This window comes from Podarcis erhardii (assembly GCF_964252035.2).
Source record: "Podarcis erhardii genome assembly, chromosome: 16".
Classification (NCBI taxonomy): Eukaryota; Metazoa; Chordata; class Lepidosauria; order Squamata; family Lacertidae; genus Podarcis; species Podarcis erhardii.
In genome coordinates this window covers 38184661-38210968 of record NC_138514.1, presented here as the reverse complement: position 1 = coordinate 38210968, position 26308 = coordinate 38184661, and the positions used below count along the sequence as shown (strand labels likewise).

At 56.8% G+C, this 26308-nt stretch overlaps 1 protein-coding gene and 1 long non-coding RNA gene across 5 annotated transcripts in view; one reads left to right on the top strand and one right to left on the bottom strand.

Annotated features, from left to right (window-relative positions):
* SMG6 (SMG6 nonsense mediated mRNA decay factor) overlaps positions 1-25333 on the top strand; it is an 87404-nt gene extending 62071 nt beyond the window's left edge. For all 4 annotated transcript variants that reach the window (XM_081843715.1, XM_081843714.1, XM_081843713.1 and 1 more), the window contains exons 14-19: positions 10776-10952; positions 13076-13222; positions 18641-18794; positions 22009-22220; positions 23142-23223; positions 23955-25333. In XM_081843715.1, the coding sequence (XP_081699841.1) occupies positions 10776-10952; positions 13076-13222; positions 18641-18794; positions 22009-22220; positions 23142-23223; positions 23955-24085 (903 nt within the window). In that variant the 3' untranslated portion in view covers positions 24086-25333. The remainder of the gene's footprint in view (positions 1-10775; positions 10953-13075; positions 13223-18640; positions 18795-22008; positions 22221-23141; positions 23224-23954) is intronic.
* Positions 13229-26130, bottom strand: LOC309331524. The gene is made up of 3 exons (XR_014151882.1): positions 26083-26130; positions 16988-17901; positions 13229-13927 (listed from the first exon to the last, which is right to left on the bottom strand). It is a non-coding gene; the product is annotated as an uncharacterized lncRNA (long non-coding RNA).
* Between the last annotated feature and the right edge of the window lie 178 nt (positions 26131-26308).

The window sequence follows — 26308 nt, the reverse complement described above, 5'->3', positions numbered from 1 at the left end:
GAGGGAAGAGGGCTCTGGGGCTCTGGTCCTGCTCACAGATTCCCAGGCATATATCTGGCTGGCCCCTGTGAGGACAGGAGGCTGGGCTCAGTGGGCCACTGCCCTGATCCAGCAGACTCTTTCTTACTCAGGCCCTGAGCCTTCCCAGCGCTCCTCCCACCCCCCAATCTCCTTTGGATCAGAGCACCCAGCGGCCCCTCTTGTGTCAGCTGCATCTTGGGAGGAGCTGGCGGCCGGCCAGGTGTCATCACTTGCGGCAGTGCCCCTGCCGTTGGGGGGGGGGAGGCGCGAGATAAGATCAGCCGCTTGAGGTGATGGCACCGTTTCAAATAAACCAGGCATGACCCAGAGCTCCCACTTCAAATGGGGGAATGGAATTGCTTCATCCGCTTGACAGCTCGCTCCGCGGAACGAAATTTATCTCCCCTTAATTGCCTCAGATCCCCAGAGAGAGGCTGCGTACGGTAATTCCGAGGAGATAATTAACATCAAATTAAAGAAATATGTGGCTCCGTGGCAAGGATCCGAGGGCCGAGCTGGGAAGGCACAGCCGGAGGTGCCCCCACCTCCAGGAGAGCTGATGGAGTGGCCACAATTGTGGGGGGCATGTGCTCAAGGTTGGGGATGCAGCTTCTCTCCAGAAGGGATGGAGCACCCCACCTATGCTTTTGGAGGAGGGCACAAGGATCAGGACCACCCCCTCCCTGCTCCTTCCAGCAGGAAGCAGGTGGTTTGGGGGCTTGCAAGCCAGGCCTCTTTGGAGGCTCAAGGCAGGGCCAACTTCCTGCCCAGAGTAACTGCCTGGGCAACTTTGGACAGTGTGTGGGACGTCCCGGCTTCCCCTCTTCTGCCCATCCCGACCACCGGCCTCTGCATCTGCTGGACAGAAGACCTCTGGAGGTGCCTTGGAGTGGGGTGTGCACTGCATGACTGTACTGTCAGCCTCCAGAGTGGGCAACCAGCCCTGGCAGGCAGCACGGCCAGTGGGCAGGGATGGAGTTGGGAGTTGTAGTCCCGGAGGGCGCCCCATTGGCTGCCCCTGCTGCAGACTCCCTGCCTGCAGCCTCCAGGTTGCAGAGTCACCTGAGGTGGCTTTTCAACAGCAGCACTTAACCTCCATCCAAATACATTTGTTTGCTAATAGGATTTCTTACCATAAGGTCCCGGGGCAGGTTTCAACCCTATAATTATGCAATTACCAAAACGTTCATGCAGCCGTTACAATTAAAGAACAAGCGAAATAGATTAGAGCGGCATCTAAATTGCACCCATAGAGTTGAGTCCCTCAGAAGGTCCAACCACCAATGGTTAGGTAGATCTCTGCAGAGAGGGACTTCCAGAATTTAGGGGGTCCTGCAGAGAAAGCCCCTCTCCTAGGCTGGCGTTCCCCACGTCTCTGAGGGTGGCAGAACCATTCTGAATACCAGTTGCTGGAAACCACAGGAGCAGAGAGTTGCCCTTGTGCTCCAATCGTGCTTGCAGGTTTCCCATAACGAGCATCTGCTTGTCCACAGTGAAAACAGGATGCTGGACAAGATGGGCCATTGGCTTGACCCAGCAGGCTCCTCTTGGGCTGTTTTTAAGAGGCAAGTTCCTAGTCCTCATAATCCTCTGAGAACAGGATGCCAGACTCAATGGGCCTGAACCAGCAAGCTCTTCTTACAGAAGCTACAGAAGGGGAGAATGCTCTTGGGCTGGGGACATGAAATGTTACTATTCGTTTATAATACGTCCCCTTACAGCATTGACAGTATATCCAGGGGCAGCAAGCTTTACAATTGTGCAATGGGCAAGTTGGACGAGGTCTGCATAGGGTGGGCGAAGGTGCCCAACACCCGCCATTCGGATGACCCCTCCTGAGAGTTTGCACAGCTTTGTCTCAAAAGAGGTGCCTCCAGGCAAGCTTGCGTTCCTTTAGACTCCAGCAGCATCTATAAGTTGGTGGTGGTGCTGGTTTGGGGTTTGCTTTTTTTAAAAAGTACTGAAATTGGAGCAAATTTGCATTTGAAAGCTGGCGTGAGTCCCCCTCTGATTCTCTTGAGGGAACCTGCACAGTCCCTTTGATGTCCTCACCTCCCTTGGATCTACATCAAGGAGCCTCCCGAGGGGAGAAAAGCAGAGCCTCTGGCTTGGTGGGGAAATATTTGCACCTGGTTGCCGGGGTGTCAAGAGCAGGGTCACCAGGAGGCAGCTGGGGGAAGAGAGAGGCATCCCTCCAGGCAGAAGGTGTGAGCTTCCCTCTGCAGAGAGGGAGAAGCCTGCACCTCCATGAGGGCTGGCCTCTTGCTGGGGGGAACAACCCTGTCAGCATGGAGGAGGAGGAGGGGGACAGGGCTTACTACAGGCCCTGGGCCCAAACCTCCTCAGCTTTCCTCTGAGCAAATTCCGGTCAGATAAAGGACTGCTTCACGCGGCACAGACAAACTGTGGAACTCCCTCCCACAAGAAACAGTCATAGCCACCAGTCTGAATGGCTTTAAAGAGGATTGGAGATATTCATGGAGGAGGAGAGGGCTGTTGATATTCACTCGCTGTGGCGGCTCTGCTCTGACTGCCCAGTCAGAGGCAGCAATGCTTCTGAGTGCCAGTGGCTGGAAACCTCAGGAGGAGAGAGTGCGCCTCTTGGGCTCAGATCCTGCTTGTGAGTTTCCCTTTGGGGCATCTGGTTGGCTGCCATCCATGAGAAAAGGATGCTGGACCAGGTGGGCCATTGACCTGACCCCGCAGACTCTGAACCAACACCTGACCTCCCTCCCTCTCCAGAATATTATTAACATGAGCTGTAGAAAGTGGGAACTCCCAGCGCCATTTGTGGCAACGCTCGTGAGCCCACCCAGAGCATCCAGGACTGTGACCCGGTTTGTCCTCCAAATTCCTCCCTTCCTGTGGGTGGCTTCTGGAAAAGGAAATGGTTTCTGGTAACGCCTCTCCCCCAAGATTCAAGGTGAATTGGGGTGTAGGGTGCAGGAAAGTGCCGCAGAGTACTCCTGCTTGGCATGCAGAAGTAGGTCCCAGGCTCAGTCCTCCAGTGGCATCTGCAGGTTGGGCCTGGGGAGGGATGGAGGCTCCCTCCTACATCCAGGGGAACTGTCTCTCTCTCCCAGGGGCAGAAGCAACCCAGAGCAGCCCCAACCCCTGCAGGAACCCCCTTCCAATTCTGTGAATCTTTAGCTGTGATGGCAGGGGGCTGGACTAGATGACCCTTGGGGATCCCTTCCAACTCTATGGTTCTGTTATTTATTTTCAGCACCCTTACAGCCCCCCACCCCACTTTCTTCCCTGGGCTTCGTGCAAGGACTTGCTCTATGGCACTGCTGCTGCTGCTGCTGCTGGTTCTCCCTGGTGTAATGAATGAGCTGTCAAGCCAGGAGTGAGCGCCTCTTCTTCCTCCTGGCAAAGGCTCCCTTTTTCACACCCTTCTACATGGAGGTAGAGTCCCTCTTCGTTGGGGTGGGAGGAGAGGAGGGTGCCTTACCCCTGAGCCACAGTTCCCTCCTCAAAGGACGTCCGCCGGGGATGCTTGGGGGCACCTTTCTCTCAGGGCCAGGGTGGCACGCTTGGCTCCTTCTGGCTCCACAGATCTGCCCCACAATAGTCCCTCCAAGATGGGGCTTTAGCCTGGTTCGGTGGTCGCTCTCTGGACCTTGCCAGTGGCCTGCCTAGTCCAACATCCTGCTCTCACAATGGCCAACCAGATGCCTGAATGGAAAACCCACAGGCAGAGCCCTTTCCGCTCCTGTAGTTTCCAGCAGTTGGCATTTGGTAGCATTGCTGCCTCCCCACCCCTTCATCCGGGGTGCCCTGTTGTGGGGTGACATGGAGAAGAGCAGGGTTGCAGAACATTCCCCCCCCCGTCCTCCTTTGTGGCAAGTATCTCTCTTTCCAGGACACCCCGTGCCTGGGGAAGAGACGCAGCTGGCAGCAGTGAGTGGGGAGAAATGTGCATCTTGGGGCGGATAAGACAATGGGCTGGAAAATCTTTCCTGCTCTTTGCTGGCAGGAGGACCTGCCTGGGGAGGCAGCCGGTAGGAGAAGCCTCATCTGGAAAGAGAGAGAAAGAGAGGTCTTGCCTGGCCCACGGGCAGCGGAACAAACTACGCCCAGGTTTGCAGCTGGCCAGCTGTGGCCCATCCCCACCTCCCATCTCCTGTCAGAGGCTCGGAAACGCTGAGCTAACTCCGATCAAGGCTTGAGATTTGTTGTTGAAGGTGCAGGGCGGGGGGAAGAGGACGTGGAGAGGTGCCTGCCCAGCTGGGCTCTCTGCAGATTTGAGATGGATTGCGGAGTCGCAGCTCCCTGAAATGTGGGATGTCCCTCTCGAGCCAGAGAGCCAGCGAGAGAGCCCATCAACCCTGCCTTGAACTCCCAGAGCTGAGCCTCTCCCCGTTTCTCTGGCCTGCTCCCCCCACCCTCCTGGTGCCCCCGCCTCCTCCTCTCTGGGTCCCTGCAGCAACTCCTTGGAACGCTCCTGCTCCTGCTCCACCAGCACTGGTAATGTCTGGCCAGCGGTTCCGCCAAGAGCTAGATCATGTTGAGGGCGTGGAGGGGAGGGAGGGGAAGGACGGGGGCTTCCTCCCCTCCGACCCTCTCCTCCTCCGGAGGAACTAGGGAGGAGGAAGAACAGGCGCAGAAAGGATGGATCCAGGCCCCTGGACAGGCCCCGGCCACCTTCGGAAGGCGTTCAGCCCTTGAAAAAGACACGTCCCAGCGCCTGTGAATAGGAGGGAGGCAGAGCAAGTGCCCAGATTAAGACCTGCCGCTCGCCCAAGGCTGAAGCAGCAGGGAGGCGCTTTTGTGGTGTCCGGACAGGAAGTGAAAGCTCCCTCAGTCTCTCTCTCTCTCTGCCCTTGTAAAGCCTCCCCAGGTCACCCTTGACTCTTCCTGTTCTGCCGAGGTTGTCCATAGTTGCAAGATTTGGGACAGATAGAAGAAAGTCCTTCTTCATGCAGTGCACAGTTAAACTGCGGAACTCGCTCCCTCAGGAGGCAAAGATGGCCACCAACTTGAATGGCTTTCAGAGAGGAGTAGACACATTCCTGGAGGAGGCTAGTAGCCCCCAGGGCTCAGCTCTGCACAGTCAGAGGCAGCGATGCTACTGAATGCCAGTTGCTGAAAACAGCAGGCAGGAGGGGAGAAGGCTCCTGTGTTCGAATCCTGCTTGCAGGTTTCTCCCAGGCATCTGGTCGGCCCCTGCGAGAACAGGATGCTGGACTAGATGGGCCACTGGCCTGATCCAGCAGGCTCTTTCTTCTTAGGTGGGTGCTGCTCCATGGCTGCCGCAAGCACTTCCTGCCACTGCAGGATTCTGCATCTGTTTCAGGTTTTGGCAGCAGCAGAATTAGAAGCTTGGGTTTGTTTGAGTCTGCCAATGAGGTTTGACAGCATGTGGACAGCAGCCACCACAGTCGTGGAAAACAGCGAGGCTTTTGTGGCTGGGCTGGGGAGCCTGTGCTTGCCTGCAGTGGCTCTTTGGCCTTCCCCCACCATTGCATATTGTGCAAGCGCTGCTTTGTTTGCGTGACTCGAAAACGGTTGCAGAGGATTCAGCCTTTTTTTGCAGAACAGCATTTTGATGACTTGTTGGTAGCTCAGCGCAACGCTGCCCCCAAATGCCACGCCTCCACCCCTTCTGCTGAGCCTGCACCTTCTGGTGCCCTCTCTGGCAGGGACTTGCCCTGGAAGTGGGCGAGCCAGAGCTCCAGTGGGGATGAGGCCGCTCTCCTGCTTCCCATATCATCCTGCCCACCTCTTTTGCCAGGCTTGCACCCACGTTCTCCTCCCCCAGGGACAGAGCAGCTGCCTGGTGCTCCTCCTGCAGGTGGGATTCAGCCCAGCCCTGCAGCTCAGGGTGGCCAGGTTGCCAGCCCCTGCACCACTCCTGCCGCAGAGCCCCGATGGCCTGCCATGACCTCAGGGGCCAGACCTCCAGCCAGGAGTGGGCGGCAAATAGGCCCATTGCTCAGTGGTTCCCAAACCTTTTCAGGCCCCCACCCCCTTGTTTCCACAAACTCCTCCCCAGAGCCCCCTACCCTATAAAAAGCATTATTCAGCATAGTGGTCTTCCCGAACACAATGAAATTCATAACAGGAACAATTGGTTGCACATTTATTCAAAATCTGGTTGGAACTATTTAACTTAATTCAACAAAATGGGTGAAATTGATGCAGTGAAACCAGCTTTCCCAGTCCGACAGTCCTTTGCACCTCCAGTGCCCTTCTGCTGCCCCCTTGCCAGGAAACTGCACTGCCCCAAGGGGTGACACCACCCACTTTGGGAACCACAGGGGCAGCTGCATGGTCAGGGGAGCAAAGAGACGGGGCTGCCTCCAGTTTCCCCTGGTGTGCAAATGTGGCCAAGTGGAGTGCTTGGCTCAGGGTCTCTCCTGTCCTGATGTTTTAATCACCTGTTAAGTGCTCCGAGGAGCCTCTGCCAGCAAAGGAGGAAGGGAGGCTCTGGCAGCCACTTTCACCAGCTCCTTGCCAGGAGAGCTTTTGGGCCTTCTCCTGAGCCCCACCTCATCTCCTGCCCCCACCGGGTCCTGTGCTGCAGCTGCCGAGCTTTGCTGCCAAGGGGCTGGCAAGGTTGACCTTTCCCAGTCAAGGCTGGTGTCAACCCTGTGCTGGCTCTCTCACTCCCAAGCGCTTCAGACAAACTGTGAAAGCCAGCCAAAAGGTGTCAGGAATTAACAGAGGGGAGGCGATCAGTAAATCAAGCCTCCTTTCGAGGTGGTCCAGGCAACGTGAGCTGCAGGGGAAGTTTGTGCCTCTGGGGTGTATGGCACAAAGCCCCAAGTCTTGGCCGGATCCTGCCACCTCTTTCCCCCCATGCACAGATTCTCCCAGCACCGCCTTCTCTCTGCAGCAACACCCCAACGCTTCCCTGGACCCAGAGAAACCCCTTGAACGGAGGTTATTCCCACAAGAGGCACCTGGGTGATCACTCTGGGAAGAGGACGCTGCACTAGAGGGGCTCCCACTGGCGTGATCCAGCAGCCTCTTCTCATGTTCGTATGTCCCACAAACCCGGTCGCGGGATTTATGACGCACCTGGTGCCAAAGAGTGCATTATCGTCCTTCGCACCCTCACAGCCGCACCACAAGGTAGGCCAGGGCGAGCCACGCTGTCTTGCCAGGCCAGCATCTCCAGTCAGCACTCCGCCCTCTGTCCCCCATCCAGACCCGTCTCCTGTCAGGTCCGCTGGGTGGGGCAGGGGAAACATTTCCAGTTGCAGGATCGAAACTTTAGGAGCTGGGCTTCAGCTCGCAAGGACGGAGGGGGAGAAGCCATGAGCCACAAAGGGCCAGCAGCAGAATTGGTGGGCCACAGTCCCTGCCCAAAACCCAGAGTGATCCAGAAGGGGAGTGGACTCTCAGAGGAGCTTGGCAGCACCAGTTCCATCCTGAGCACCCCACACGGTTCCCTTTGAGCTCTGTTTCTAGGCTCCCTTTCACAGGGCGGCTTTTCAGACAGGAGTGGGTTTTTTCCCCTGCTGACAGATGCCGTTGGGGATTGACGCTGGCATCTCCTTCATGCAAGGCCCGTGCCCAGACTTGGATGCTCAGAGGGTGCTCCCATACCCCAACCCTTTAAGGCGGGCCAGGTGGGTTGCTGGCCAGTTGTGGCACGTCCGAGGCCTCCCCGCCTCAGCTGCGTCCCACAGACACCCCCTCTTGCTCGCTCTCTGCCCCCACCGGTAGACCCACGCTTGTTGGGGGGGAGCAGCTCCTCCCCCCTCCCCATTGCAGCCTGTTCCCTGCTTCCTGCCGGGTGGGGGGCAATGTCAGGCCAGGGAGGTCACGGCGGGGTGAGGCAGCTGATGGCCCATGCGCCAGGGGACTCCGATTACCCTGTGGCAGAGAGGAAGCTGGCAGCTGGAGGGGGCAGGGGAAGTGCAAGCACTTCCTCTCTCCCAGGCAGAGCAGAGCTGCCTTTCCCCACCAGCCCAGGCAGCTCTGAGTCAGCCTCCACAGGGAGCCACCTGGGCCAGGCCAGCACCCCTCACCCCCTCCCTCTTGGCCCAGAGAGTGCTGGGGGCCTCTCTGCTGGTGCTGCTTGTGGGGCACGCTTCTTCCCCCTTGATCCTTCTCCTGGCCAGCAGGCATCCCCTCTCGCAGGCCAGGCCTCCGGTGCCCACGGTCAAGGACATCTGTGCCCAAAGGGCTCACCGTCTTCTCTGCAGGCTAGGGAGGGCCGTACAGCGTCTGTCTTGCAGGCAGCAGGCTCCAGGTTCAACCCCCAAAGGCATCTCCAGGTCATAATAATAATAATAACTTTATTGTTCATATGCCACCCATCAGACTAGGTTGTCCCAGCCACTCTGGGCAGCTCCCAACAAAATATTAAAAACACAATAAAACATCAAACATTTAAAACCTCCCTGTACAGGACTGCCTTCACACGTCTTCTAAAAGTCAAATAGTTGTTTTATTTCCTAGACTGGGAGAGACTCCTGCCTGAAACCCTGGAGAGCTGCTGCCAGTCAGTGTAGACACTATTGTGTTAAATGAACCATTGGTTTGACTGGGTATAAGGCCACTTCCTAGGTTCCTGTTTCAGCCTTTTATTGAGAGCCATGAGGACTAGAATCTTCCTTTACTTTAACGGAAAGGTCTATAGCTCAGTGAAGGATGCAGCGCAGAATGGGACAAGATGGGAGGAGCTGAGGACACAGGGGGAACAGCTGTCCGGCAGCCGTCTTCCATCCTGCGGCTTCCCATCTCATGTTTTTCTCAGACTCTTGGGGCTCCTGTGACTCCTACATGGCAGGGGGTTGGACTGGATGACCTTTGGGGGTACTTTCCAGTTTTACAGTTCTGTGACTCCTTTGTCTGGCAGGCATTGCAGTCAGCCAGCATGGGCACTTGCCATGTGGGGTGGGTGGGTCTACATTTTCACCTTGAAATCCCTTCTGGGGGGACCTGGCCACAGCAGAAGCACCAATTCCCTGAAGTGAAGGAGGGCAGCAGGAAGGAGGGCACCCCCCCCAAAAAAAAAGAAAAACACCACCTTGCTTTTTTGTGCCTTTGAAATGGGCATGGAGGAGCAGGAGTCTGCACCAACAATGCTGGGATGCCTGCCTGCCCTCCCTTCTCTCCCTCCCCAGCCCAGGTTCCCTCCTCTCACTTCCCTCGACCGCCCTACAGGCTCTCTCTCGGAAGCCCTGTCCATCAGAGCCGAGCCTGTCAAGGATCGCAGCCCTCCCAGGCTGGCGAGAGAAGGAAGGATTTCTTCACCCGGGTGTGTCACTGGCTTGGAACATGGGGCAGTGATGGCTGCTAGCGTAAGAGGCTTTGGGAGGATTGGACATATCCGAGGAGGAGGAGAGGGCTGGCAGGGGCTGCTGATCTTGATGGGCACATGGAGCTTCCACATCCAGGCACAGTCTACCCCAGGGGTAGGCAACCTAAGGCCCGTGGGCCGGATGTGGCCCAATCGCCTTCTCAATCCGGCCCGTGGACAGTCCTGGAATCAGCGTGTTTTTACAAGAGTAGAATGTGTCCTTTTATTTAAAATGCATCTCTGGGTTATATGTGGGGCACAGGAATTCGTTCATTCCCCCTCCCCCCCAAAAAATATAGTCCGGCCCCCCACATGGTCTGAGGGACGATGGACCGGCCCAGGGCTGAAAAAGGTTGCTGGCACCCGGTCTACCCTCTTGAGCACCATTCACTGGGCAGCTGCAGCAGGAAAGGGGTGTCCCTTTCGAACCCTGCTTTGAGTGTCTTCTTGGCCACTGTGGAGAGCAGGGTGCTGGTCTGGTCCAAGTGCCTCCTGGATCAGGCCAGTGGCCCATCTGGCCCCTCATCCTTTCCTCACAGTGGCCACCTAGATGCCCAAAGGGAAACCCGCAAGGAGGAAAAGGGTGGCACAGTTTTGGCCAGCCTTGGCCAACCTGGTGCCCATCGGAGGCTCTCCTACGGGTTGCAGGAGTGGGGCAGCTTGCCCTGCCAAACCTGGAAAGCTTCTTTCCTGGGCGGATCCAACATGTGGCTGGAACAGGCCCTCATGCTGGAGCACCCTAAAACGCTCCCCTTTTCTGTATCTACATTCCCACCTGTTATTGTATTGAACTCTTTTATTGTTTCAACTGCTTCAAAGGTTTGCCAGGTTTAGAGATTGATATAGAAATTGATAAAGAGAGATACGATAGTTTAAATATAGATGCATAAAAGGGAAGGTCCCAGAGCTGAGTCCAGCTCGGAAGTCCGTTTGCTGTCATGAGTAGTCGCAGCGGGCAGAGAAGTCTCTCGGATCATGTTCTCATAATGCCACAAGAGCCGCCCCCTCCATCAGAGGTTTGGCATCTCCAACTTGAAGCTCCGAGGATCTGGAGAACAGGATATCCCACTGTTCCTCCAAGGAGCCCACAATGGTGTGAACCTTCTCCCTCTCTCCCTTCAATCTCCACAACAACCCTGTAGAGTGTGAGCCTTAGAGACAAGTGACCAGGGCGAAGTCGGCTGGTGAGCTTCCTGGCTGAGCAGGAATTTGATCCCAGGCCTTCGCTCAGCACACTAACCACTATGCCCCACTGCTTCTCTCCTTAGCCACAGATGCCCTCTCCTCTCCTGGCCAACGGCCCAGCAGCCTGTTTAGTGTCGGAGAGGTTGGTTGCTGCCATGTTGCCAGCAGGACTCAAACCCGGGTTTCCCTCTGGCTCTGCTACGTGCCTGCGCCCTGTCCCGTCCCCCCTGCCCAGACAATGCCCTCTGACCTCTGTATCTTGTTGTGTGTCCCCACCCCCTCCATCTCTCTCATCCTGGCTCCTCCGTAGGTCATTGCGGCGGACTGCAAGCGGGTCACTGTGCTGAAGTATTTCCTGGAAGCCCTCTGTGGCCAAGAAGAGCCATTGCTGGCATTCAAGGGTGGAAAGTATGTGTCAGTGGCCCCCGTCCCAGACGCCATGGGAAAGGAAGCAGCCAGCCAAGAGGGAAAACAACTGGAAGATCAGGTACCGGAGGGCGGGGGGGGGGAGAGAGATCAGCGCAGGCAGCAGCAGGAGCAATTGCCCCAGCGGGGCCTGGGCTGGCCGCGCTCCCCGCTATTTATAGCTGGCCAGGAGGAGGAGGAGGAAGACCAGCCTTTGGGGGGGGTCCTGCTGCTGCCGCCGCTGCACTCATATGTGCCCCTTCCTGCCAGCAGCCTTTATTTCTCTGTCTCTCTCTGTCTCTCTCTCTGGCAACAGCGATGAGTTCCAGATGCGCTTTCCAAATAACGATTCCTTTCAGGGTGGGGGGCACAGCTTTAATAACGTGCAGCTCAGGCCCAGCAGGAAAGGGTTGGGGGGTGGGAGGCAGAGCAGGGTGAGGGTTCAGGCTCAGGATCGAGTTTATTGGGACGGTGGAGGGGGGGTGAGAAGCAGCGCCGAACAGCAGCCCACGTACAGGAAGAGAGGGGCTTGGTGCTGGCTCTTCTCTCCCCCCCCCCCCGCCTCCTCTTCCCTGCCCTCCCTTTGCCTCTCGCGCTCTCTCTTTCACACACACACATCCTGATGTGATTAAGGAATTTCTCCTCTTGTTTTTCTGCCCCAGCTTGTTCCTGTAGCCCGGGGTTCTCTGCAGGCCGTCCGTGTGTGAGAGTGTGTGAGCGCTTGGTGTTGGTTCAGCATCCCTGCCAGCTGCTCTGCAAGGCTGCGCTTGCCTTGAGGAGAATCTCGCAGGAGGTCAGAGAACGGGAAGCGGGTGGGAGGCAGAAGAAAGTTCTCCACAGAGTTAAACTGCGGAACTCGCTCCCACAGGAAGCAGCCACCAGCCTAGATGGCTTTAAAAGAGGATGGGACAGATTTGTTTATTTACACCCCTCCTTTTTCCCTGACACAAGGCGGCTTACAGATAAAATCCGCAGAGGAGGACCGTTCTGGTCGCCTCACCTGAAAGAGGATATTTTAGAGCAGGGAGAAAGATCAGAAAAGGGCAGCCCAAATAATTGAGGGAATTGAGAGACTCCCCCGTGAAGGAAGGTTGCAGCTTTGAGGATTACTTTAGAGAAAAGGCGAGTGAGAGGCAACACAATAGAAGTTTATAAAAGTCATACATGGCATAGAGAAAGCAGATAAAGAAAAGTCACTCATAACGTGAGAACTCAAGGATATGTGTTGAAGCTGAACGTTGGGAAATTGAGGATGGATAAAAGAGAGTCCTTCACGCAGTGCTGAGTTGAACTATGGAACTCCCTCCCACTGGAGGCAGGGATGGCCACCAACATGGATAGGTTTAAAAATAGGATCAGACAGATTCACAGAGGAGGAGAGGGCTGTCAGTGGCTACTAGCCCAGGGGCTTGGCTCTGCCTCCGCGGTCAGAGGCAGCAATACTTTTGAATCCCAGTTGCTGGGAACTGCAGGAGGGGAGAAGGCTCTTGTGCTCAGATCCTGCTTGTGGGTTTCCCGTAATGGGCATCTGGTTTGCCCCTGTGGGGACAGCAGGCTGGACTGGAGGGGCCACTGGCCTGATCCATCTGGCTCTTCTGAGGTTCTTGTGCAGGATAGAGGAGGAGAGACTTTGGAGTCTGAGGCTGGGGAGACCCTTTTGCCCAGCCTTGGGCCGAGGAGACAAGGACCTCCAATGGGCTGCTGCTGCTTCCTTTCCCCTTTTTCAGAAGGGGTTTGGAGCAGAATATCTTGTGTGTCCCTGTGAAACATGTGGTGCCTGTGCAGGAGCCCAGGGGCTGGGAGGTGGTGGAGTCTGTCAGGAATCCTTCAGCTGCAATTGCTAGATGACCCTCAGGGTCCCTTCCAGCTCTGCAGTTCTGTGATGGGGAACGTCTCCCCGCCCTTGGTCCTTTCCCAGCAGTAGCAGCAGGAGGAGTTTCTCGCAGTGAGGAGGCGAAGGGGTGAGCCACGGTGCAGCGTCTGCTCCCAAGGATCCCTGGGAATTGTAGTTCCCTAAAGGGGCTCCCATCCTCCTGCAGCGAGATCAGCCGTGCAATTCCCAGTGTTCATGGCGGGAAGACGGAACAGGGAGGGGGGACCAAAAGCCCTGCATATAGCTTGCTAGCTTGCTTTCCTTTGTTGAAATTGTCCTTCCCAACCGCCCCTTCTTTTCTTCTTCCTCCCCTCCTCCTGGCTGGTGACAAGGAGGACGATGTCCGGATCGAGGCTTTTGAGGACGACTCGGAGGCCGACGGCAGCGGCGGAGAGCTGGACATCAGGGAGCTGCGGGCCAAGAAGCAAGCGCTGACCAGGAAGGTGGCCGAACAGCAGCGCCGGCAAGACAAGATCCAGGTTTGCATTGGGGCGCGTGGTCGAATTGTAAAGCTGGAAGGGGTCCCCAGAGGCATCTAGTCCAACCCCTGCAGCTCAGGAATCTCAGCTTGCATGCATGTATCCATTTACTTATAGCAGAGGTAGGAAGCTTCAAGCCCCAAATACGGCCCTCCAAGCCTCAGCGCCCGGCCCTTGGAAATCTCCCAAGCCCCTTTCTAGCTCTGCTTAATACTTCACGTGGTTTTGGGAGGTGTCTGAGTGTCTGCAGAAGCTAGCCTAAATTAAATGTGCATAATTTGCCCTTGCCTCTGGCCCTGCACATGGGGCCCCTGGAAGGGAATGTGGCCCTAAGGCCTGAACAAAAGGTTCCCTGCCCCTGGCTTTAAATATTTCCTAACAGCCTTTCATTGAAAATGTTCCAAGGTGGCATATCACACATTTCATGCAACATATAAGTGGAATTCTTTTTTTAAAAAAACCCAGCAGATGAGTTTAACAAACGTACAGCAAAAATAAGCTGTGAACAAAAAACATAAAATACGCGAGGTGCGGCTAGAAATAAGCTTTCCTTCCTTTCTCCTAACACTACATCTCGTGAGCATCCAGGGAAGCTGAATGTTGGGAGATTCAGGACACGGGGGGAAACTCCTCCTTCACACAATGCAAAGTTAAATTGTGGAACTGACTCCTGCAGGAGACAGCGATGGCCACCAACCTGGATGGCTTTAAAAGAGAATTAGACAAATGGGTAGATTAGCCTCAGTGGTGATGCCAACCGCACATCTCTGGGAAGCTTTTGGGAGCGCAATCCCAAGAACCATCAGTGCGGCACACCCTCCCCCCTTGCTGGGCCAGGCGGATCATCGGGCGAGTCGGGGGCAGCAGCCTCCAGGACCAAGGTGGCAGTCCTAAAGTCCCTAACCGCCTCTGCATCGTAAATCTCACGCGGGACAGGAGCTGAACTGGAAGGCTTTGCTGCGCCTGAGTCCCACATCCCCCAAACCGCAGCAGAGCTCACCACGACATCCCCCCCCCTTCGTAGTCCTGTTGATTCTGCTGTAAACCGACCTCTACAGATGAAGGGTGGTGGGCAAATTTAATTCATTCATTGATTAATAGAATGAAATAAACGGCAGTTCGAAGCACCACTGTGCCAACTGCAGGGGAGAGAGAGAGAGAGTGTGTGTGTGTGTGTGTGTGCCCTAGGGCGTTGGCTGGCTTGCCTCTGGAGCCTGCAGGCTGGCTGGCTGGCTGGCTCCCTACAGCCAAGGGAAATTCCTCCTCCCTCCTTCTCTCTCTCTCTCTCTCTCTCCTCTCTCTCCCCCTGCCCCAAATTCTCTCTCCTTGCAGTGCCCAGGGCCCTCTTCACTTCCATAACTCTTCATTTCCCAGCCTTGAACGCCAGCCAAACACATCTGTCTAGCCATATGCGTGAACTCTGGAGTCTGTGCCGAGGTGGTTGTAAAACAGGGCCGCTGAAGGCCCTACTGGGAGAGCAGCGCACATGTGTACCCGCCGGCTGTTGGCTGCGGGCCCAGAACCACCAGCGCTCTCTCTTGTGCTCTCTCTTTCTCTGCTCTCCAGGCCCACCGTGGCCCAATGGCTGAGGCTGCAGCCAGCCAGCCGCTCTGCCTGCCTGCCTGCCTCCCTGCCTGCCAGGAGGAGAGGAGAGGAAGAAAGAAAGAAAGGGCCCTGCGTTCTGGCAAGCCAGAGCGACCCAACACATGAGGCACAGGGGGGAGAGAGCGTGAAGCTCGCTTGGCTGGAGCTGAGGCTGCAAGGAGAGCCGGCAGGGAGCCGTGCGTCCTCTGGGTGGGTGGCTCTGCCATCCTGGGCCACTCCAAAAGCAGCAAGAGATTGGGAGGGCAGCAGGACCTGGCACGGGCAAGCCAAGGGGGGCACCCAAGGTGGCAAGCCACGCAGTGCCTAGTTAAAATTGTGGAACTCCTTCCTGCAGGATGGCCCCCAACCTGGATGGCTTTAAAAGAGGGCTGGACAGATTCGTGCCGGAGGAGAGGGCTGCCGATGGCTCCTAACTGCAGTGGCTCCGCTTCGTCTCCACAGGATGAAGCAGGAGAAAGCAGAAATGCCATGGAGATTTCTCCTCAATACCCAAATGAGAGCGGCACAGCAAGCGGGGCGGGGGGGGGGGGGAGAGAGAGAGCATTCTCTACGTAAAGACCACTGCCAGCTCAGCAAAGGCCACGGAAGGAGAGGCAGCAGCAGCAGCAGCAGGGCTGGTAGCCAGGCCAAAAGGGCCAGAGTTTGGCCCCAAATCCAGGCAACTGTCGGAGGCAGTAAATGCTTTCGGATAATAGTTTTTGGGATTCGTAAATGGGGAGAGCATTTGGGACACGGGTGGCACTGTGGGTTAAACCACAGAGCCTAGGGCTTGCCGATCAGAAGGTCGGCGGTTCAAATCCCTGCGACGGGGCAAGCTCCTGTTGCTCGGTCCCTGCTCCTGCCCACCAACAGTTCGAAAGCACATCAAAGTGCAAGTAGACAAATAGGTACTGCTCCGGCGGGGAGGTAAACAGTGTTTCCGTGCGCTCCTCTAGTTTGCCAGAAACAGCTTAGTCATGCTGGCTCCCTCGGCCAGTAAAGCAAGATGAGCGGCACAACCCCAGAGTCGGTCACGACTGAACCTAATGGTCAGGGGTCCCTTTAACCTTTACCTTTAAATGGGGAGAGCAGCTGATCTTGCACTCAGGTCCTGCTTGCTTATGGGCTTCGCATTGGGGCATCTGCTTGGCTACTCTGAGAACAGGATTTTGGACTAGTATGCCCCCGCCCCCCCCCCCGCCCCCCGCTCTAATCCAGGCTGTTTTGATATTCTTGTGCCGTGGGAGGACACTCAACTCCCCATAAGCTCAGAGGCACCATGTGAGTCTCTCCCATGCATTCTGAGGCAGAATCTTGGCCATCCAAACCTGTCTCAGACTGGGCGGGGGGGGGGGGGAGGTGTCATTTAGCCAACAGAAGGAGCGCTTTGCACTCTTTCTGCCCCCCACCCCTCTGCCCGGTCCTTTGTCTGCCTGGAGTGGAGGCATTTCCTGCCCAGCTGAAACATTCCCACCTGAACCATAACAAGCTCTTCCTCTGGGCACTGCCGAGCAGGGCAGCAGCTCTCCCCAGGGGGGCTGCCCGGAATAGCCGCACTCCCGCCCCCCTCGCCAGGTCCAGCTGCGGGCGGGCGGGGCGGGTGGGCTGCGGGGAGACGCTCTGCCTATATTTAGCCCTCCTCCGAGTCGTCCAGCACGTGCGCACGCGGACGGACAACCAGGCACCTGCCAGCGGCGGAAGGGCAACCCCCACCCAGGCGGCTCCAGGGCGGGCGCAGTGACGATAAACAAGCGCCACGGGGCGTCCGGCAGGGCGGCGGAACCTGCCGCTCACCAGTTGCCAAGCCTCTCTCGTGGCATGGAAGTTTGGGCCTCCTCTGCACCCCTTCCCTCTCTTCCCCAGCGACGCCTGCAACTTTGCACGCGCTCAGGGACAGTCTTCCCCAGGAAACTGTTTTCCCTCTTCCCCAACCTGCAGCAGGAAGGGCAAAGCAGCTTTGCACGCCCTCAGTTGCCATTCTTCTCAAGGAAGCCTTTTGGGGACGGGTTCTAGCGGAGGGGGCACCCGGCTGCCTCTGGGTGCCCCTGCAGCCACCTGTCCGCTGTTCCACAGCCTTTTCCACCCCTGTTGCAGACGCCCCTCTCTCTGGCCCAGCCGGATGTTGCCGCTCCCCCCCCCCCCCGTACCCCCTCGGCCAGCCCCTGTCAAACGCAAACAAACCTCCTCCTGGCCTCTGAACCCTGCTGAGGCGAGTTCCCCTCCGGCTCCTTGAACGCAGGGGAGGGGGGACTTGGCACCCTCCCCAGCAGCACCACCATGCACATCCTGTCGTCCTCTCCCTGGCCAGCCCAGGGGGGCAGGATGGGACGTGACGGCCGGCACAGGCCTCGCTCAGCCTTGCCAGGAGCCCGGGAGTCTGGGCCAAGGAGCCTGGGGAGGGAGGGCGGCACCTCCTGGGCACCGGATGCGCATGTCAGGGGCACGGCAGGAGCAGCTCCTCCCACCGGGAACATGTGTGACGTCGTGGCAGTATTTTTACATTCCTCGCTGTGCCATTCCTGCAAAGCTAAATGCGGACAGGGCTGCAGGAGCAGTTCAGGGTGGGTGGGTTCGCAAGTGCCGCCTCCTCAGCTCCCGGGACATAAAAAGAAAAAGCAGAAGAACCTGAGCAGGGCCTGCTGCATCAGGCCAGCCGCCCATCTAGTCTAGCCTCCTGGTCTTGCAGTGGCCAGTCAGATGCCCCAGCAAGCAAGGCCTGAGCGCAACTTTCCCCTCCTGCGATTTCCAGCAGCTGGGATTCAGGCTCCGACTGTGGCGAGAGAGCACAGCCCTTGTGGCTAGCCACCCTCCGTAGCCCTCTCCTCCTCCTCTGTGAATTTGTCAAATGCTCTTCTAAAGCCATCCCAGTTGGCGGCCATCGCTCTCTCCTGCATGAAAAGGACTTTCTTGTATCTGCCCTGAATCTCCCGACACTCCACACGTCCAGCAGTTCTAGTGTAGGAGAGAGGGAGGGAAACTTTCCTTTATCCGCTTTCTCCAGGCCAGGCATCATTTCATAAACTTCAGTCAAGTCACCTCTTAGAAGTGCATCACAGAAGCTTGAGACTCTTTTATATTATTTTATTTATTTATACCTCACCCCAGCCTCTCTGGGCAGCTTCCAACAAAATATTAAAAATACAATAAAACATCAGACATTAAAAACTTCCCTAAACAGGGCTGCCTTCAGATGCCTTCTAAAAGTCAGATAGTTCTTTATTTCCTTGACATCTGGTGGGAGGGTGTTTCACAGTGCAGGCGCCACCACCGAGAAGGCCCTCTGCCTGGTTCCCTGTAACCTCACTTCTCGCAGTCAGGGAACCGCCAGAAGGCCCTCGGAGCTGGACCTCAGTGTCCGGGCAGAACGATGGAGATGGAGACTAATAGACTAATGATTAATACACGGAATAAACCATAATAATCAACAAAACTGAAAAGAGCCCCCTCAAGCAGAGAAGCCAGTATGAAAAACCTGTCAAAACATAAATGACAACCCACACGCACATACAAATGTCTCTTCTGGGAGGGGGCTCCACTGAAAAGGCCCCTCGCTCACCTGAGAGCTTGAGGCGATGGCTCTGGGGCGAGCTTAGTTGTGATTCCTGCAGGGGGGTTGGACTAGATGACCCCTGGGGTCCCTTCCAGTTCTACTTTGACATCTCTGAGGCTGATCTGAAAGGCCCAGGCAGGTCTGCGCGGGAGGGAAAGGGTTCAGCACCAAGCTGCTTGGTTTCCATCACGCTTCAGGCTGTGCAGAATTTGGGGAGGGGGGACCCCCTGGTGCATGCTGGGAGAATCCCCCTCGGCTCAAAGGCGGGGATTTTTTTGTGCTAGGCGGTGCTGAAGGACCAGGCCCAAGTGCGGCAGATGGAGCTGGAGATCCGCCCCGTCTTCCTGGTGCCAGACACCAACGGCTTCATTGACCATCTGGGCAGCCTGGTCAAGCTCCTGGACTGCCGGCAGTTCATCCTTGTGGTGCCCCTGATTGGTGAGTGTGTGCTTGCATGTGTGCGCTCACGGATGCAGAGATGGACCCGGTGAGCTGTCTCCAAGCGCGGAGCAGCCACGTCCCTCTCTCACCTTACAAATAAAGGCTGCAAACATCACAGGGCCCACAAGAAGGGCTTGCTTAGCCCACCTGTTCTCTGCATCCTTTGGGACCCAAAGGAAACGCTTGGGTATATTGATTTGGTTTATATTCCCTCCGTCCAACTAAGGCAGTGGGTTTGGGGACCTCCTGTACATGTTCCCTCAGAGTCATACAGCCTCTTCTTCAGGCAGTGCGTCATTGACCGCTGGAACTCCTTGCCAGAGGAGCCTGCCACTCATCCATTCCAGGAGAGGCTCTCTCCTCTCCTCTCCTCCCAATGGACTGCCCTGTTTTGAGCTGCTGCCTCCCAGGCAAAGCAGCAGGCATCAGTGGAGCCTCCACACTCAGGGGCAGTCTACCTCCAAGGCGCAGGGAGGCAGAAGCAGGCAGGGGGATGAGGTCCCATGGCCCTGGCGTCCCGCATATGGCCTTCACAGAGGCCCTCTGGGGTGAGGGAGGTGGGGGTCTGACCCGTGAGGGCAGCCAGCACTTCTGTACTGGGGCTGGGGGGCGAGGTCTTGAGCCAGGGCGCTTGTCCCAGCCGCCGGGCCCTGGCTCTCCCTTTTCTCCTTATAAAGCTGCAGTCCGGCGACTCAGCAAAGCTGGTTCCTGTTATTGGTAAACACTCGGCCCTGGCAGATAACAGGCGGCTGCTGCTGCTGCTGGGTGGTCTGGCCGGGCCGGCAGGAGGATGGAGGCCCTGGGCACTCACGTCCCCCTCCCTCACGGAAGGACCGAAGCAGCTTGTGGAGGAGGGCATCCTGCTTGCAGGCAGAAGGTCCCGGGTCCCATCCCCTGTGGTGTCTGCAGGGGCGGTGGGGAGAGACTGAAACCCCAAAATGCCACTGCTGCCAGTCAGTGTAGCATCGCCCTCCCACCCCTCTCTCAACACCTTGTGCTCCTGGAGGTAAAGCGAGGTGTGCTTCCGGCAGCCCAGCTCCCCTGGAAACACCGCCTGAGCTTCCTCCACTGAGGGTCTTCCTCACTGAGGATCGCAGGGCAGTTTACGGTGTAAAAACACAAAAATACATGACATAACAACAAGCAATAACACCACCCAAACGCACAGTTTTAAAGGCCATATAGGCTGTTCAATCAGCCAGAGACCTGGGAGGAGAAGAAGAACGTTTACTTCCTGCATTTATATCCCACCTTTTCCTCCAAGGAGCTCACTGTGGTGTGTGAACGGTTCTCCTCCTCCTGTAAATCCCCACCACAACCCTGCGAGGTAGGTTAGGCTGAGAGAAGAGAGTTTGGTGGCCGAGTGGGGGATTTGAACCCAGGCCCTGGCCTGACGCTCTAACCAAGTCCCAGACTGAAGCCCCAGACTTGCCCTCACGGCTCCTCCTGAGTTACTCCCTGCAATAACCAGAAGGCACTTGTTCTGGAGCAGGGAAGGGGTTAAAGCTCCCCCTCTTGCGCCCGGCTCCTTGAACCTGACCCGCGTGGGGAGAAGCAGCCAGGCAGCTTGGGCAGGAGCGCAAACAAGCTTCCTCTTTGAAGGCTGTTTTGCTTGGAAGCGGCTGCGAGCGGCGGATTTCGGCCCGGAGTACCAGCCGCTCTCCTCCTGTTTGATGTTCCCTGCGCTGGCTCTTCTCTCCCCCTCCCAGGCCATCCTCCCCAGAGCAAAGCAGCGGCGGTGGGGGGAGGCGGGAGAGCAGGCCTTGGCCCAGATGGGGACTGGACCAGGCCGGATGTCCCAGAAAGGGCCAGAAGTGCCACCAGCACTGGAAAAACCAGGGGGGCTCATAGCGACAGGGAGAGGCCTCACCCCACATTCCCCCTCTGTCTCTCCCCCTGCACATCCAACCCCCCAGCCTCTCTAAGGAATGCATACTTCCCACTTGATCTCAGCTCTTGGCGAGGAAAGCCAAAAAGAGCAGCCAGATTAACCGTCTCAGGGAGCCGGTGGGGCTGGGTGCCTGGGAAGAGGTGCCCGCCAACATGGGAAGGGCCGTAGCCCCGTAGAATCCTAGAACTGGAGAGTGGAAGGGACCCTCAAGGGTCATCTAGCCTGGCCCCCCTCCAGGGCAGGAATTGCAGTAGATTACGGCACCGCAGAAGGCCTCAGGCTCAGTCCCCCAGTGCCAGCCATCTGCCAAGGGAGCTGGGAAAAGCCCCTCTTTCAAAACCCCAGAGAGCTGCTGCCAACCAGTGCAGGCAGCACAAAGCCAGGTGGGCCCAAAGTCTGGCTCCTATGCTCCTGTTTAAAATCAGCCCCTTTATTCAGAACCGTAAGAGCTGGACTCTTGCTTCGATTTTAGCGGAAGGGGGTTCATGCAGAAGGTCCCAGTGGCATCTCCAGGTAGGGTGGGTAGAGATGCTGCTGGAAATGCTAGAACGCTGCTGCCAGTCGGTGCAGACAGCATGAAGCTACTTCACTCTAGGTTCCTAGGTTCCACATTGGCTCCGGGACTTCCCTGGTGCTCGTGGCCTCGCATATGTCTGCTGGGGGTGCCATCAGGCCCCCTTGGGCTCTCCTGGGGCTCCCAGACATATTTGTCATCCAGCCCGCTGCAAAGAAAGGAAAAGCCGTTCCCAGGGACCTCTAGCAGCTTCTGCCTGGCTCCCTCTGAGGCAGGGAGAGGAGCTGTGTTGGCTGCTTCTAGCCAGGCAAGACAGACCAGCGCTCCCTCCTCTGGTTCCTCTCTCTCTCTCCGCTCATAGCCAGAGTCAGAACCTGCTGCCCCCAAGCCCAGAGGAAATGGCCAGCCTCAGGCTGGGGTGGGGGCAGAAAAGTCCCACCCAGGAATCATACTGCGAATGCCAGCTTGGAAGGCTTTAACAGAGGGTGGGTCAAATACATGGAGCAGGAGCAGGCAGCCAATGGCTACTAGCCAGGGTGGCCGTACTCTGCCCCCACAGTCAGGCAGCAGTGGCGGATGCCGGGAAGGGCAGGAGGGGAGGGTGGCGCTGTTGCGTTTGGGTCCTGCTTGAAGGTTTCCCATAATGGGCACCTGCTCGCCCCCTGTGAGATCAGGAGGCTGGACTTGTGCTTCTTATGGAGCCCCCAGGCCCAGAGGCAGTCTATCCTGATTCCTGGACTCAAAGCGCCATTGGCACAATCCCCCAGGCTCCTCTCACATTCTTCTCTCTCCTTCCTCCCTGCCAGTCATCAACGAGCTGGACGGGCTGGCCAAGGGCCCCGAGTCGGAGCACCGCGGGGGCGGCTACGCGCGGCTGCTACAGGAGCGGGCCCGCAAGGCGGTGGAGTTCCTGGAGGCGCGCTTTGAGAAGCGGGACAGCTACATGCGAGCCCTCACCAGCCGCGGCAACGAGCTGGAGTCCATCTCCTTCCGCAGCGAGGACATCTCCAGGCAGCAGGTGCCAGGGAGGGGGCTCCCACTTTCCCGTGGGGCGACAGGGAGGTCCTGGGTTCAAGCTTTACAGCCTTTGAGGGGCTTAGCAGGACTGCTGCTTGGTGTGCAGAGGGTTCTGGATTTGAGACCCCAGAGGACATCAGCCCCATCTCTGCCTGGGAAGGCGCTGAGCATCCTTCGCTTTTCCAAAGGGTTTGGGGGTCCTTATCATCTGCCTTGAGCCGCAATGGCTCGATGGGATCCTCCACTTCGAAGGGCAGTCTACCTGCGGCATGCCTACATGCCAGGGGTGGGCATCACCTTCATATTCCTGGCTTGGGGTTTCCCCGAGGGGTCTCTGCCTGGTGACAGCGGCTTCTGTGACCTCTACATTTCCTCTGACAGAGAGCTCTTTAGCGTATCCAACATTTGGCCTGCTCACTGTAGACCCACTGAAATGAAAGAACATACCTAACTTGGATCCACTAATTTCAATGGCTGTGCACTGAGTAGAACCTAATTGGATGCAACAACAACAACAACATTATTATTATTATTATTATTATTATTATTATTATTATTATTATTTTCTTAATTCCCAATATTTAGACTTGTCGGGCTCATATTTGGCTCATTAGCCAAAGATTTCCAAGCAACTTCTTAGAACACAGATAGAAACATGAACGTGAATACATTACACCTTCCATCATCCCATAGAATTGTAGAGTTGCAAGGGACCCCCACAGGTCATCTAGTCCAACCCCCTGCAGTACAGGAATATAGACACACACACACAAAACACCCACCTGCACCCGTAACAGCAAGAGGATGCAAATAGGCAGTCTCTATTTTCAAAACACCCCCTGGGGCTGAGAGAGGGCAAGCTGAGCTATTCCTTTTCCCCAGACTCACTCCTCTCCCGCTTCTGCTGCTCCTTCCTCCTCAGGGAAACAACGACGACCTGATCCTCTCCTGCTGCCTCCACTACTGCAATGACAAGGCCAAGGACTTCATGCCGGCCAACAAAGGTATGTTTCAGGGGGGCACTAAGATGCCCCTCCTGGGCGGGCAGGGGGGTCTGCCGTGCCAGGGAGGAGACCCTCCTTGCAGTCGTCCCCAACACTCACCATGTTTACTCTGCAGTAAGGCCTCCTGTATTATCAGGGGTGGGGCTTACTCCCTAGTAAACATCCTTAGGATTGTAGGACCGTTTCATTCCCAAGCAAGAACGGGCAAATATTCACTCCGTCGCCCGACGCAAAGAAAGCAAAAAACGGCCATCTCACCTGGAGTACCTTTCAGAGTATGAAAGCCACGGCAGGGAACACGCGGGGACACCCCTTCCTCCGGCCCTCCGGAAAGTGCCGGCCGCCTCCTGCCCTGCCCTCCTGCATCGCCTGGGGGCCTCTCCTCCTCCCCCACCCCCCCCACCAGCTCTCCTGGCAGGGAGGCGCACAGGCCATCTCCCCCACCCCACCCACCAAGGCCCCGGTTTCCATCTTCCTTGGGCCAAATCCTCCTCAGCTTAACTTGTCATCTTGAGGGAGGGAGGTGTTCCCGGAGTGTTTATGCCTCGCCTGGGGTGCAGTCCAGGCGATCAGGGGATTATGGCGGATGAGGCCTGACAAACGTGACAGCCTCTGGTTTGTAACAGTCGCCTGGCCCTGAGCGCAGCAAGGGGATGGTTATTGTTACGGACGCAGGCACCCGCCCTCTTCTGAGCCGCTCTTGACTCCCGCCTCCTCTCGCCCCCCTGCAGATGACCCGATCCGGCTGCTGCGCGAGGTGGTGCTGCTGACGGACGACCGCAACCTGCGGGTGAAGGCGCTGACCCGCAACGTCCCCGTCCGGGACATCCCCACCTTCCTGCGATGGGCGCAGGAGGGCTGAGCCAGGCAGCCTGCAGGGGGGCGCCGTCCCCAGGAAGCTGTGCCGCTCTGTGCCACCAGCAGGGGGCAGCCTTGAGGCAGAGGGGGGCCCTTGTGCCAAGCCACTGCCGCCCCCACCACCGTTCCGGCTGACACCCACCAATGAACAATAAACGTGTCTCCAACCCGCCCGGAATGGCCGTGCTGTGGGTGTGAGAGAGAGGGAAGTGTTGTGTCCGCACAGGCCACCGGGGGGGGGGCGAAATAGGTGCGTGTCGTGTTCCCCCGCCGAGGGGGGAGGATAGGACAGCCAGAGAGGTCTCAAGCGGGCACCCCCATATTCCTTTTACTTGGCCAGGCAGGGCGAGGGGGGATCCTTTGTGTGGAAGTGTGTGAACCCCGATCCACTCCCTGCTGCCCCCCCCCACATTGACATCCTCTCTCTTCTAGCCCCCTCCTGGACACTCGTCCTTCCCTTTTGCCACTCTGACACCTGCGTCACAGATCTCTTGAGCTTGCACCCATCCATTTTCATCATCCCCAGACACACACGCACTCCTGGTCCAGTGGTGTGGGTTGCAGAGGGAGGCCTGGGCATTGGGATCAGACCTTTAAGCTGCAGGGTTTGGGGAGTGCGGTGTCAGGGCTGGGGGGTGGAGAGAACAGGCAAGCAGGTTCCCCGTGAAGGAGCTCTGAGGGCAGTTGGAGCTCACACAGAGAACGGCTGCTGTGAAAAAGAAGAATTGTCCCCCTGGGAGCTTGTATTTAAATGGGGGGGGGGAGCCTTAACTGGCCCTGGTCAGTTGCATCATTGGCCATCCCCAGGCCCATTGGGTCAGTGGCAGGCGGGGGGGTGGCAGGATTGGGAACAAAAACAGAAAACCAAAAGAGCCAGTCATGGAAATGGACTTGTTCTGCATTCGAAGGATGCTTTTTAGATAAAACCCTTTGCTTCTGGAGGGGGTCACGCCAGATGGTTTGGGGGCACAATTCTGCCTTTCTTGGTCTGGAGAGGGGGAATCACCTCTCCCGCCTCCACCTTTGGGGTCTTCTGCACTCAAGATCATCAGCCCCACCTGCTCGCCAAACAGGCGTGGACCCAGCCCCATGGATATGGGGAGGGGCGGCCCTCCTACAGGCAGGTGTGTCTCTTCCCCCACCCCTTTTGTTCTGCTTTTTGGCCTGCCTGGGTTTGATGGGGGGCTTGTGACAGACAAAGTAAAAAAAAAAATGTTCCTTTGTTTTCTTAATAAAAATTTTAGTAGGGAAACGCTGTTCTGTGCTGCCTCGTTTTGTGGGGTCGGGGGGAGAAGGCGGTCTGGGGAACCATCAGCCTGGAATGGGGTTTCTGAGGAGGGATGTAAATGGCACTGATTTGGGCAGAGTGGTAGCTAAACGACCCATCTCTTTTCAGGACACCCATTATGCCCGTAATGGTTTGTGTCATAGAATTGTGAAGTTGGAAAGGACCCCATCTAGACGAACCCCCTGCAAGGCAGGAATCTCGCTACCCAGAAGTAAGTGCCCCTGAATTCAGTGGGGTTAGAATTTGGCCAGGACCATGGCTGGAGAAGCAGGTCAGGTTTTGAGGAATCGGGGGGGGGGGGGAGCGGAGGTGTATGGCCAGAGTCTCCAACTTGGTGCCCTCCCAAGGTTGCTGGCCTTCCAGCTCCCATGTCCCTGACCGCCGACCACCAGGGCTCAGGACATTGGGGGGGGGGCACCCACAGCTCAGTTGGCCTCATCCTGGCCCAGCCATAGATCATATTTGGGTGGGGCAAGATTTCACTGAGCCAGTTTAACACTAGTTTTCCAAAATAAACAAAAATACAGGAGGCCAATAAATGGTGTGATAACAGCTCCAAAGAAAATGAGAGAAATTTATGGAGGGGAGGGCTCTTGTGTCTGAGTCCTGCTTGCAGGTTTCCCATCATGGGCCCCTTTGGCCTGATCCAGCAGGCCCTAATAATAATAATAATAATAATAATAATAATAATAATAATAATAATTTATTTATACCCCACCCATCTGGCTGGGTTTCCCCAGCCACTCTGGGCAGCTTCCAACATAACACTAAAATACAATAACCTATTAAACATTAAAAGCTTCCCTAAACAGGGCTGCCTTCAGATGTCTTCTAAAAGTTTGGTAGTTGTTGTTCTCTTTGACATCTGGTGGCAGGGTGTTCCACAGGGTGGGTGCCACTACCGAGAAGGCCCTCTGCCTGGTTCCCTGTAACTTGGCT